At 49.1% G+C, this 13,860-nt stretch overlaps 4 protein-coding genes across 4 annotated transcripts; all 4 read right to left on the bottom strand.

The window, feature by feature from the left end:
• Window positions 1–278: 278 nt before the first annotated feature.
• On the bottom strand, window positions 279–1,848 carry N7532_003559 (wax synthase family protein; the record flags this gene model as incomplete). The annotated part of the gene is made up of 2 exons (XM_056616053.1): window positions 279–801; window positions 869–1,848. The coding sequence occupies 2 exons, from the start codon at window positions 1,846–1,848 to the stop codon at window positions 279–281; spliced, it is 1,503 nt and encodes a 500-aa protein (XP_056476410.1).
• A 430-nt stretch (window positions 1,849–2,278) lies between these two features.
• N7532_003558 (conidial yellow pigment biosynthesis polyketide synthase) lies at window positions 2,279–8,332 on the bottom strand (the record flags this gene model as incomplete). The annotated part of the gene is given in 6 exon segments (XM_056616052.1): window positions 2,279–2,600; window positions 2,618–2,775; window positions 2,814–6,848; window positions 7,102–7,455; window positions 7,515–8,165; window positions 8,231–8,332. Coding segments are annotated over 6 exon segments (5,622 nt in total), but the record flags the coding sequence as incomplete, so codon positions are not given.
• A 1,693-nt stretch (window positions 8,333–10,025) lies between these two features.
• On the bottom strand, window positions 10,026–11,741 carry N7532_003557 (serine hydrolase domain-containing protein; the record flags this gene model as incomplete). The annotated part of the gene is made up of 1 exon (XM_056616051.1): window positions 10,026–11,741. The coding sequence occupies one exon, from the start codon at window positions 11,739–11,741 to the stop codon at window positions 10,026–10,028; it is 1,716 nt and encodes a 571-aa protein (XP_056476408.1).
• Window positions 11,742–12,359: 618 nt separating this feature from the next.
• Window positions 12,360–13,004, bottom strand: N7532_003556 (uncharacterized protein; the record flags this gene model as incomplete). Its single annotated transcript, XM_056616050.1, has 1 exon — window positions 12,360–13,004. One exon carries the CDS (start codon window positions 13,002–13,004, stop codon window positions 12,360–12,362), a length of 645 nt encoding a protein of 214 aa, XP_056476407.1.
• Window positions 13,005–13,860: the final 856 nt, after the last annotated feature.

The raw sequence follows: 13,860 nt of genomic DNA, 5'->3' as shown, positions 1-13,860 counted from the left end.
TAAAGACATATACTGGCGTGCCATGGAAATTGAACAGCTTGCTGTGAAATTGCAAGTCCAACCGATACGAAAACTTTGTTCGGCGCTATTTGAGAGGAGTGGGGGAAATAAAGAGCGAGGCACCGCCAAAACCCTTGAGGACGATGGAAGGGAGTAGCGGCCACGATGAATGTCATACGGCACCGTGGGTGATAATATTGTGTATATTCGGATTTCGGATTTATTTTTGAGAAAGCCCAATCAAAGAGAATTATAAGAAGTGTGTAACTGGCCCCAAATTATATTTCGACCTCGAAAACGAGAAACAAGACAGCAGCACCGATCCCAACAAGTGCGGTCACCACTGAAAAGCCCAATTGACTGACCACGCTAAAAGGAACGAGATTCTGATTCTGAGGTCGAAGCATCTGAGGATAAAAGTACCAGGTCGAGGTAGTACCCAGCCATGCCATCGCCCAGAGCAGACCCAGTACTTTTTGCCATCGGGGTTTGGCCGTCTTTGTCTCCTTCAGCTGATCAGAACTGCGCAGAGGTGAAAGTGAATTCCACAATAATCTGATACAATCTTCGATCATAAGGCCTAGAGGAGCCAGGGCGAAAAATAACATCGCTCCAGACTCTTCGACGGGGATTCCTTGTACAAGATCAAGCACGACATGCAGCCCGCCTGAGAAGAAGAAAACCAGGCACACGATCATATAATGCTGGAATGAAGATTTCGAGGCATGGCCGAAGAGACTCTGAGTAATGAAGGCGCTGACGGAGGTCAGAGGCCGACGAAGGAGCTGATGCCAGAATTTTCTGGCGAATTTCGTTAGCAAATCTGATTTATTGGCTTCCGGTTGTTTAAGATGAGAGAAAGACACACGCCCAAAAAGTGCGTAGACTATGCACGCTCGTAGCGCTACCAAATAGTGGAGGGCAATCAGATGTTGACTCAAGCCCCAAACAGACGGTGATCACCGAAAACACGCGATGATGGAAGTCAATCAGAATCCGGCTCACGACGAATCCAGCCATTAGATTCGAGATGATTCGTTCGATCCATTGCTCGAAAGTCAAATCCCATTGAACAGTCGGTGGCAGCGTTTCATGCTTCTTCTGCTCCAGCGCTTGCTGTAGCGCAAGGGTGCAAAATAAATCCAGAACTAAGTACTGCCAAACAGCGATGGAAATTTGTCGTATCAAGAAACGGCCGCGGGGAGGACTGACTGTACCCTTCCGCCGGTAGTAGGCTGGATGTGGTGGAGCATTCTTGATTTTCCAGGGCGTATTGACCCCGCGAGGATGAGTGAATAGTTGAGCGGAGTAGTAAACACGCCCCAAAGAGCCATTGGCAACCTCAGAATTAAGGTCATGCCCATCCTTAGGATTGATAAGCAACAGATTGAGAGCTTGGAACACCACTGTTAGGAATAGCCGCGCTAGTTCACACCAGACAAATCCCGGGCCCAGCAAGGAGGCCACATGGACAGCGCGATAGGTGATGTAAACCGAGATTGGAATCGAGAGATACCGCAGCACAGATCGCTTGGGTGTCGCGAGGAGAATGATAGCCGGAATCGAGGCATGTGTCACGTAGAGAAAAACAATTTCCAGGATATTCGCGGTGGTTGAGGTGTGCGATTCCATTGTCGCACGACCGACCCGGAATTCCCAGGGAGGGTGCCAGTGGCTTGCTGAGTCTGGGGGAGAATCGCTGGTGTAGCCATCGGAATCTGTCACGTTGCCCCGCTCCTTTTTTTTTCCCATTTCGCTAGTCTTATTGGCTGCCTGGGCACTCTGCAGATCCCAGTGCGTTCCCTGTTTTGGTTTAGCGTCAAGTTGCGGCCAGATAGGAAGGGGCATCGTTTTTGAAGGGGTGCGCCCGATAATATCGATTGGAAGGAACCCCGGACTGAAAACGAATGCAAGAGCTTGGTTATTAATTGAGACAGGTTACGTCAAGTGCGACGCGTGTGTTTTGTTGCTGGGAGAGTGGAGCTGTTACTATTCAGCACGCGACGTCGGTTGAATCGGACTCGAGTCAGACTGCATGAGTCTGTCATACGTCGATTTTTTTGCATCGGCGAGGGCCGCAAAGGGGAAGTAAACGTGTGGATTTGGCAAACTGACATATTTCATACATAATTGAAAACCATTGGTTGTCTCAAAATAAATCGGTATCGGAAAGACTCACGCAAACGCCGCTCTCATCAAGTCGCCAAGTTTTTGGTTCTAGAATAGTAAGCTACCACCATAGTAGTATAGCAAGGGGAGGGAATGGCCAACTTACAAAAGGCGCTTTCATCATGGTAAAGTGGTTACCAGGAATATGAGAGATCTCAATATTCTGCAACCCAAGAAGGGCGTCCCATAGCTGGGGACCAAGGTCATTTTTATTTTCCAAGAGGAACTGAGCATGCCCGTAGGGATAAGGGTCCGGTCGAGGATCGGTCGGGTCCTTGCAAACGCCATGCTCACACCAGATGAGGAAAGTAGAAGGGGCCTTGGCGGGATTCAAAGCACGCGCGCTGTAAGTCGACAATGCATTGATGGAAGCTTGGAAATGCGGGAGAAGCCATGGCGGAGTTTTTTTGGATCGCCATCGCCGAGGAGTCCTATTGTGTTGAACCACTGATGGAGAGAGCTTGGGAGCGGCTCTATTGTCAGAGGGCAGGGCGCGTCGAGTAAGATCAGACGCTCGACGACCTCGCCTGATCGGATGAGTTGTTGTGCGCCTTCAAAAGCTATCACGCCTCCTGCGGACCATCCCTTGATCGAACTGTCAGTATGCTGGTGTCATATGATCTGGCATTTGTTGGGGAACATACTCCGATGTTGTAAGGCCCCTGGGGTTGGCGGCGTCGGATTTCCTGGATGAAGTATTGAGCTATGCCGACCACGCCACAAGTATATTCCTCCGGTGTTGTCATGAAAGGAGAGTTGAGGCCATATATGACAACATCTGATGATAGATCAGGTATGTGAGTGTAAGATGTAGCAGATCCACCACCATCCGGGAACAGAAACAGCCTGACAGTAGCCGTCCTTGGATTCCCTTGTAGCAGGTAGGATGTCGCATGTCTCGTTGTATTGAGGGGGAGCGAGACAGAGTGCGAGACCGGATCGGAGGGCTCTTCAACAACAGATAGAGCTGGTCCGACTTCAACCCCTGAGAAATGTCCTCTCCAATTGCTATGGTAGTTGGTGAAGAGGGTCGTATCATCAGTGTCAATTGAGACAGGAGAGGGATTGTCATTATACTGGGATGTCGCCATTGTGGACATCGAGTCGGTCGTGTCTTCGAATAATTCGCGGTTGTCGAGGGTCTGGATAAATGCCTTCAGAGACCCAACGGTCGGATTGTCGATAAAAAGTGAGGATGATATCTCCAGATTAAGCTCCTCTCTCAATCGCGAGCTGATGGCAAGCTGCATCAACGAGTCGACGCCAAAATCTGCGAAACTGATCGCGTCTGCCAGTTCATTTTGTTCAACACCACATTCCTCTGAGACAATATCGAGAACCTGAGACAGCAAAGAAGGCCCATTCACTTTAACATGGGGTACCAAAGGCGGAGCGTCACCAATTGGGCTACCTTTATCTAACTGGATGATCGGCTTCTCAACGTTATTGACGGGTCGGGATGCGATCGATCGAGGTCGTGGGAGGACTTGATCAAGGATTGCCCGCGAAATGCGCTTGAAAGTGACACCCCCGAAAAGAGCGATCACAGTTGATTCCTCCAAGCAATACACGTCCCCGGATACCGTGTTTGTACCTGATTTTTCTATCATTCGAACGTAGGTTTGGTAGACTTTCCCAGGGATGAGGGTCCGCGCTAGCCGAAGGGACTCCCAGCCATGCGAGACGAACACATTCTTCGCCTCACTGTCATCGAGATGAACGTTCATGATGAACCCTGACAAATGGCCGATACTATCGATCCAATAAGGGGGGACATTAAAGCTGTGATCGACACCAGGCGTCTCGAGAACAATGTCCGCAGTGGCTTCCCAGTGCTTGGCGTCTAGATATACCTTCTTGATACCCCGGAATGTCTTACCATAATTGACGAACGACGAGAAAAGTTTGTATGCTACTTCCTGGCGCAGCAGATGGACGGTGCCGCTATTGACTTGCTCGCGGAGCGATTGAATGCGAGACTCGACCAGGAAGCCTGTTCGTTTCCATTCTTCCACCCACTCTGAATCTTTGCCGAACTCAACATTGAAATGCGCGTGTTCGCCATCCTGTGTACTGAGGGTAAAGCGGATACTTTGCTTTGAATCGGAAGCCTTGGCATCGATTTTCAGGACCAGCGGCGCGGCGTCCCGGGCGATGAGTGTCTTGGGAATAGTCATGTCGCGAACATTAGTACATGGAATTGGGTCGTCCTGTAATTCGGGAAACATCTTCCTCCACATATATCTTCCTACGGTGATTCCGATGTCTCCGTAGAGCGAGGATGGACATAGCGCGACATCGTTAACCAAATGTCCAGATAAGACAGATTGTATGTCCGGACGAGCTAGATCCGTTTCGGCAATGATGAAGTTCCCACGCCTGTCAAATTGCTCTTTCAGCACGCGATGAACCGAAGTAGTCGACAGGGAATCTAAAGTTTGGACCTGTTCTATGGCTGCTGGGTTCGCCCCCTTTGTTAGACACCAGCTGTGCTTATAGTCGATCCAGTAATTGGATAACGTCCAGCCGTAAGAGGGGAGCTCAAGTAGCTCAAGAGAATTTTCGAATTCGCGATGATATTCGCTCCAATCTATATTTGCCCCTTTGCTGCTTAGTTCACTCGCGGTAGAGGCGATAGTATCCCATGATGCACGGTTGCGTTGGAGGGAAGTACAAGTCGTTATCGAGTGTCCGAGAATTGACTTCAGGAATGCATTGCAAACGGGATGCGGACCAATTTCAAGGAATATCGATTTCTCGTCGATCGTTTTATTTGAGATGCCCATGGAGATTGCCTGTTCAAAATTGACCGTTTGTCGAGCATGCCGACACAAATAATCTGCATCAATGGTAGATTGGCCGAGAGTGCGACCGAGCAAAGATGAGACCACTTCACACCTTGGCTTCCCGAATGTGACTGATGAGCATATTTGGGCAAAGGGGGCGATTATAGGGTCAACCTGACAACTGTGGAATGCGTAGGGTACACTCAGACGTGTTGTTCCTAGCCCCAGTTCCTGAGATTGGCACTGGATTCGATCAATATCAGCAGTTAGCCCACTAAGAACATACTCCTTGCTGCTGTTGATACAAGCGACTTGGACGGGAGCGGCGGAGATCAGGTCCTGGTGTAAGGAAAAGTCTCCTTGAACAGCAAGCATGGCATGAGTTCCCGCAGCACAGTGTGTCTCCATAAGCTGAGCCCGACATCCGACAAGATAGATAGTGTCAGCGGCTGACAGGATCCCTGATGCAAACAGTGCCGCATACTCGCCGAGACTGTGACCGAAAACCACATCAGGGACAACCCCAAGAGAATGCCACAGGCGGGTCAATGCCATTTGAATAGAGATCTGTGCAACTTGTAGTAGCACGGGGGAAAGATCTGCCACGGGGCGGTCTTCACTTCCATCGACAAGAGCTCGTATACTTGGGAACCCACAAGAAACGGCAATCGAGTCGTACTCGAGCAAACTCTCCCTGTAGATCGAACATGTAGCGAACAAATCAGCCCCGATTGCAGCATACATCGAGCCTTGGCCAGTGAATGTCATGATAAGCTTAGGTAGTTGTGATACCGGCAAAACATCTGCTTGTGCTGTTCGCGTAAGGACACTTTTGACAGTAGTAATATCCGATGCGGCCACAGAGAATCGGTAATTATGTTGTATTCTCCGAGCCGTTGTCGTGTAAGACAAGCTCGCTAGTGATACATCAGGATTTTTGGTTAAGAACTCCAATAAGTTGTTCAAATTCGACTTGAGAGAAGACAAAGCTCGAGCGGAAACTGCAATGACATGAGTCTTTCGAGGGTCAGATCCCACCAGGCGTCGAGGTTGGCTGTCAGTAATGAGGACAGCTGTGTTCCCACCCGCAGCACTGAAATTGTTGACGAAGGCGTTCCGAATATTTGATGTATCGCTTTCCCAAGAGACAGGCTGCCGAGCAATGTGCACGTTCCTCGCTGCAAGATCGGGAAATGTCTTGTTAAGCTCTTTTTTGATCCCCACGTGCGGTGGTATCAAATTGTGACGCATCATTAAGAGTGTTTTAACGACCGCAGTGACACCTGACGATCCTTCACCATGTCCAACATTAGCTTTGACTGAGCCGACGTATAACTTTTTGTCGCTGGGCCTCGATGAGGTGGCGGGTGCGAAGACGTTCGTGACGGATCGCATCTCTGTGCTATCTCCCGCCTGTGTACCCGTGCCATGCATTTCGACGTAAGAGACGTCTTCCGAGTCGATGCCGGCTTGGGCAAGGACTCTTCGATAAAGAATTTCTTGAGTTTCGGCGTGTGGATGCGTGATGGAGATGGCGTCCGCTGAATGATTCGTTGCTACAGATCGGATGACCCCCAAAACATTATCATGATCGGCCTCTGCATCGAGGAGCCTTTTCAAGACAAGGGTAGCAACGGCATCACCTCGACAATATCCGTCTGCATCGTTGTCGAATGTCTGGCAAGCTCCAGTCTTCGATAAGAATTGGCCTTTGCTGAGACCGGAGAAAATGTCGGGATTTGTCATGACGTTAAGCCCACCTGCAATTGCGGTATCGCAGTCTTGTAGCCAGAGTGCATTGCATGCTGCATGGATAGCAGCCATGCTGGACGAACATGCTGTGTCCACATTGAAGCTGGGACCGCTGAATCCGAAGTGGTAATTGATGCGGCCCTGCTCGTTCCAGAGATCGTCGTTGTTAGCACACACGTGATAGCACAAAGAGTAGTCCAAGAATCGCCGAGGATGCGACGGGAGATAGGAATGGAAGGAGAGGAGAGGGCGGACTGCACTGCTGCCAAAAGAAAGAGTTGCTGGCCTCAGGCCCGTGACACCCGCCCAATCAGGTGACCAATATCTAGTGCATTTGTGCGGCAAACACGCACGAATAGCCAGAATAAAGGAGAAATATATTGAAAATACATACCGGGCCAAATGCTCTGACACCACCCGTGATGAAGTAAGTGTCGATATCTTGCGCTGCATTGGTCTCGCGCCAGTCGTCGCTCGTCTGTCCATAAAAGGTCCCAATCCGATCTAATTGAGTTGAAGGTGTACGATTAGGCACATAGCCGGCCATCTCGAGAGCTTCGTATGCTGTGGTAAGTGCAAGACGCTGCATGGGATCGGTCTGTGTAGCCTCTCGCGGGGACATGTTGAAAAACCGTGAGTCAAAAAGACCAGCATTGTCAATGAAGCAGCCAAAGGGGGTGTGACTCTTGTTTCTCCCTTTTCCGGATACATCACAGTGAGACTGTGCATCGAATCTATCCGAAGGAACCTGGGTGACAAGGGAGTCAATAAAGACTTGAAAATTAAAGATTATTGTGGTTGACCGACCTCGCGATGCATGTCCAGTCCCTCATAGAGAACTTTCCAGAACTCTTTCATGTTCTGTGCACCTGGAAATCTGCCTGACATTCCAACAATAGCAATATTATCGCTTCTCTTCCTGCCATGGGACTGAAATGAAGCCGATATTTGCTGTCTCCAATCGGCAAAGTCCGTCGGTTTCAGAGGTAGACAGCGCCCAAGCTCGACACGAAGAGGATCGTGGAGATCAATGGGGCCGAACACGAGAGTTCCACAGCTTTCAGTCTCTGACAAAATCATGCGCTTCTGGTGTTCGAACGCTGAGTATAGATTCTGACGGGAGTAAAGTAGATCTGTAATGATCAGGATATAGAAGTCCTTCAAGGAGTCGGCGTGATATGGACGCCCATCTCGTACAGAGAGGACAGACGAGCGGAGAGCGGGTTGAATGCCGTCACGATGTGAAAGAAGATCTAAATCAAGGAATCTCTGCGCACACGTTGAATGATGAATGTGAGGTGCATGAAATGGCTCAAATGAGTATGAGTCAAGGTATGACACATTGTGCGCGTCTTTCAAATGATTTTTGAACCGAGTCACTGAGCTGGTAGGACCGGAAATTGTGACAAAGGAAGGCCAAACTATAGTCACATAAGGCCACTGTGGCTTTGGTAGAGCCTATATGAAGTGTCAACCTGATGATTCTTTTGTTACCTTCCCACGAGCGGCCATAGTAGCATTACCTGGTCGAGGATAAAACTCTCGATGAAACCCTTGACATCGCTTTCGCTCAGTCCACGAGCATGAAATGACGAAAATTCCGAATTTGATTCTGTCTCCGCAAGACTGAAAGGTTTCTTTAGATTTTCAACATAGGAAGCTAATTTCAGCATAATTTTGACTGCGTGAACGGCAAGCTCCACGCCGTTCTCTCCAAGTGGAATGGAAGCGGCCGTTGCGCCCGCAATCAACCCATAGGAAACCGAGAGGATATTCTTATTCCGGTGAGCGTCCCGGGTGTCTGTCTCCAGGAACCTAGGGTCATTTGTGTCAGACACAGTCAAAGAACCAGAATGGGACGAAATGTCACTCACAACATGTACTCAGCCAATTGTATGATACACAGGAATGTGGCCTCTATTGTTGGATTTATCTTGCCACTGGTATTGTAATTGTCGACAAATTCTTGCAAAGTCGTAAAACGAGGGAACTTATTTCGTTGTGTCGAGGGAAACTCAGAGATAGTGCGTCGCAGCATGCGACTGGTGGCAAGTAGGAAATCCGATACCATGGGAGAAGTGGCAGTTGAAAGAACAACTTTCTGTAGATACATGGCAACTGATCCATGAGGACAGGTACCAAAAACAAGTGTATCCATAATGAGTTTATGATATATGCAGCGTGACAATAAATCAAGTGTAGAAAGCATTCAAATTTTCCTTTGGACCCGAATATTTAAACATATAAATTCCTAGGCGTCATTGAAGCCCATTCAATTATCCGGTCAGCTGAAAGGTCGACCACATGATGAATATAATCATGGAGATAGTTATTCTCGGAGGACTTAGCTCAGCATTGCAATAGATGAAGATCTCGTCTCAAGTTCCCGAGAAATTTTTGGCTACACAGCATCGGGTGACACAGGCCACGCTAGATATGCAAGTCAGCATGACTCTCCTAAGCATACCACGAGATAGGGTCCAAGAGGAAATGAGATCTAGATAGGACTGAGTGAAACAAAACCCTTTACGTGTCATCGCAAAAATGCTCAGCCTGGACCGCCTTTTCAAATCATCGCAACCCCAAGCCTTCCGCCCAGGCTTATTGGAATAATCATTCTCTCACTGGCGAGCTTAGTTGTCACCACTTCAGGCCTTCTGGAGCTTCTAGAGCGATCTGGGTGATCGAAAGATATACGAAATTAACGAAGCTGCCGATATTGTAGCAAATTATACAGCGGCGGTATATGCGCAGTGCGAACGGAGCCCATGAGTAGCCCTTGAATCTTCTAAGACAATCCCTCGTATTTGAACAATATTCAGGTCACTGAATCTGTTTTAGAGCTGAATAGGATACCAAATGTACAGGAATTACCCTGAAAATGTAGGGGTGCAGCGCTATGCTGGGCGGAATCTCTATGCATGAGCCTAGACAGCTATATTTCGACCAACATCCAACCAAGGAAATTGTCGACACGATATCACATAATGGGTCCATTGTAATTAGCGAAGTGGACTGACTTTGGCAGCCACCATATTGCGGCGAGGCGGCTAGGTAGTATGGTTCAAGCCCATCGATATACTAAAATGAGACTAGCTAGATGCACCAAGGGTCAGCAGTCGGGACCCCTGTATATGCAGGATCCAACTTTGGACTACTCAAACACGTTCCCTGTACTACTCATACCCGACAGCCAATTATTGTACTGAGTTACGTTTTTGTCTGAAGTTCTGAGAGTGAAGATTTAGTCAAAATGCCCAGGAAATAAACAGGGGGAGTTGAAAACAAGTCAAGTCTGGGATTTTTGAAGCTCGCTGACTAGTCGATTCTCTTAAACCACTCCCGGTCCTCATCTGAATTCCAGAGCCAGTGAAGACCTTCCACTCGGTTCTGGGCCTGATCCAGCTTGAATTCAAGTAGGGTCTCCTCATATTTGCTCACAGCCGCTCCTCTTGTAACCCAATAGTCGTAGTCCGGAGTGAAGAAACTATAAACATCACAACGATAAAATATGAGTGGGCTGCTGGATGCTTGACGATGGTTGAATAGAACAACGAGGTCCCCATTTGCGTTCCTCGTGACGATCATGGCAAAGAGACCCCTGAAGCCAACATAGTTTCCCACATACAGCTCTGGATCTCGCTGCAAATCATCCGAAAACCTATTTTCCATCCAGGGGGCCAGCAAGTCGGTCTCAAAGTAGTTTCGCACCAATTTGGTCTCCAGTTCTACCCATGGAAACAGATCGATCTGGGGATTCAAGTCCAACAATGCTTGAGTCAGAATTTGCGCTGCAAAATCGCTCGCGTCGCCGAGACCACGACCGTTGGTCATTACCACCACTGCACTTTGTGTCTCGGGGAAGGTCCAAATTGTTGCAAGAGAGCCTGGCATGCCCCCGGAATGCCCAATCATCAAAAATGGGTTAGATCCCTTGCCAAGTATAAATTCGGGCTTGATATGCATTTGGTAGTCCTTTTTCCGAGAAAGACTATTGCCACTGAAAGAGCTAAGTGTTGACGATGGAAGCTCCATTCGGACCCATCCCATGCAGTAAGCTGCATGCTTGCTGGTTGACGGGTCGTCTGCCGGACGAGTCCAGTATCCACGACGGACCCGAGTCATTTGCTTTAGCGGGTTGCCCGGGGACATCAAGGTCCCAGTAGCTGAGGAGGACTTGGCGTGTTTGCCTTGGCTCATCCGACTCAGCTCATTCCTCTCGGCGGAAAGGACCGCTGCACACCATTTAAGTACGTCGTTTACACTGCTCCGGATCCCTGCTGCTGCCAGCAATGGGCTGACATCCTCGCATGGCCAAGAGGAAGTATCGAGCTCAACAAACTGACCATTTGCTAGAGTTGCACACGAAGAGGCGACGTTGTCATCGGACACGATATCTGACTTTGCCACCGCTGTTCGAGTCATTTTGAGAGGCTGCAAGATTTGCTCTTTCACGAATTTGTCAAATCTTTGACCGCTGACATTTTCAATGGCCTTGGCCACGATCCCATAAGCGATATTGTTGTACGCCCAGTCCTTATTGAACCGTTGCCCTTGATCGTTGGACGTGGACATCATGTTCAAGAGCGGGATTAGGTCATTTTCGTCCACAAGAATCGACCCAGAAGGACCGAGGCAAAGGCGCCCTGCGTCGCCGATGCCACTTGAATGACGAAGCAAGTCGATGAAATCTGCCTGCTCCCTAATGTGTGGGTCGCCGACCGGTCCAAACTTGGGAATGTATTTTCGCACCGGTTCTTGCCAGCTCATTTTTCCGGCGTCGACGAGAATGCCCATTGCGGCGGATGTGAGCATTTTGGAACATGATCCCAGCATGTAAATGGTATCCGAATCGGCTTTGAGCGTCAGGTTTGCATCGCGATATCCTATAGAGTGGCAAAACGTCTCTCCCCTGTGCAAAACACCAAAGGATATCGACGGGACTTGGCATAGAGATTGGACTTTTTCGATCTGTGGTATTGTGCCTTGAAGGCGCTTCGCAAGGGACAGTTCACACTGTTTTCTGTCGGCCATTTTTGCAAACTAGCTGTCAGTAACAAACTTCAAAATAAATAGGCCAGACCTACACCTGCCGAGGAAATCGCACAGCTTATATAACTATACGAATAGCAACATACTCAAGTAGCTGATGTACTTACCCTTGGTATTGTGATGCGAACGTGAAACAGTTCTCGTCCCGGCTGTTCCGTGTCTCACTGATATGGTTATTTTCTGCTCACGGCTCACGACGATCGTAAAGATCCATCTTTTCGGAGCTTCCCCATAAACGTTTGGCGAAGAGCAAACGGATGTCCAGGGAGATGATCGATTGACAGAGGAGGAAGAGAGGGTTCCGCTTTATCTAGAGAGGCTATTGTTGGCACAGGCATGATAGCAGCTGCCTAAGACCGTCGGGTGAACCGTCATTGTTTAGATCAGCATAGAAAATTCGCATTTAATTCAAAAAATTTGTATAATTGACTACTTTTGGCTATTTAGGTCAAGTCATAGATTCCTACTGTCATAAAATTGCTAATCAAGTTGTAGTTGCCTCTGCATTCGCATCAAGAGTACAGGGAAAACCTCTCGGCTTCGAGATAAAAGGCCGATAGGAGACAAAAACCTGCACTGAGGCACATCGACTTGGATAACTCACTTGGACAGAGGTGCGCCCTCACCAGCAGAAGTACCGGCCGATCCCCACCCCCAGATTAACATTGTGCAGCCGTCCTTTGGGATGCCCTCGCCGCCACCAGACTCGGAGCCCGGGGATCCCCATCCCCATCCCCAAGAGCACTCGTCCTTGGGCTGGGGCACACCGCCGCCAGAGCTACTGCCTGGAGCTCCCCATCCCCAGGTCCAGGCCGAGCACTCATCCTTGGGCTGAGCCGCGCCACCGCCAGAGGTGCTGCCAGCAGTTCCCCACATCCAAGAATGGCATCCATCCTTAGGCTGAGCGGCACCACCACCAGAAGTGTTTCCGGGAGCGCCCCATCCCCATCCCCAAGAGCATTCGTCCTTTGGTTGAGCCACACCACCACCGGGGCTGCTGCTAGGAGCACCCCAACCCCATGTCCACGCAGAACACTCATCTTTGGGTTGAGCCACGCCGCCTCCAGAGCTGCTGCCAGCCGTTCCCCACATCCAAGCATGGCATCCATCCTTGGGCTGAGCGGAACCACCACCAGAAGTGCTTCCGGGAGCGCCCCATCCCCATCCCCAAGAGCACTCGTCCTTGGGCTGAGCCACTCCACCGCCAGTGGCGTTACCAGCAGTACCCCAGATGTAAAGGATCATCGTGATTCTTTGAGGGAAAAAAATCAATACCGAAACATTCTCTCCAATTTCTGGATCCAACATGCTTACCGTATTGAACTTCGATAACTCGAGATAGAGTAAGGCAATTCAGGGAAGATGCTGTCTTTACCAAAGCAGACACTTCTGGAGAAATAAATGTCCACCTGGCAATGAGGGTGCTTTTATATCACAGACCTTGGCCATCTCCTCAGACGCCGAGGTAAATCATGTCTCACTTGCTTTTCGCGGGGGAAGCTAGTCATGGTGGGTTCTCTGTGTGACCAGCCATGTACTCAAATGTTTATCTGTCTTAAGCTTATGATATGACTGAGAGGACCCATTACTATACCGACTGGTAGTTATGTCAATGGGACTCTCGATGTTACCGGAACTCGGAGTTAAAACAATATGCATGAGGAAAAAACTTGAATTGGAATCACTCAGCACTCGTTATTTGATTTCAAACCTCACAGGTGCTACTGATATCTCATCGGTGATAGCTCGTGCTCATTTTTAGCATGTGAAAGAGACGCTATTTCATAAACAGATGGTTTCCTTTCTGTAATTGGCCAATTGATCCCAAGTTCTCCGAAACTCTTGAGTAGCTGGAGACCTGTCAGCCTGCAGAAGTACAAAAGCCACATTTAAACCTGCTTGGTACATGGTGATACTAACTGAAACATGGATTGATGGATCAGATCCATGCAGTTCATGGAGGCAAATCGCTTCGGATAGGACAATCCATCCACTCAAAGCACTTCGGAATGAGATTGCTTTTCGCCTTCTCATGGATAGTCAATGAAGGATAACCCGGAGTTCTGAGTATCCAATGAGAAAGGTTGAGAACTCGGGATGA

This window comes from Penicillium argentinense (genome assembly GCF_028826775.1).
Source record: "Penicillium argentinense strain IBT 30761 chromosome Unknown utg000004l_segment0_segment0, whole genome shotgun sequence".
Taxonomy (NCBI): Eukaryota; Fungi; Ascomycota; class Eurotiomycetes; order Eurotiales; family Aspergillaceae; genus Penicillium; species Penicillium argentinense.
The sequence above is the reverse complement of the archived record's forward strand: the minus strand, read 5'-3'. Positions and strand labels throughout refer to the sequence as shown.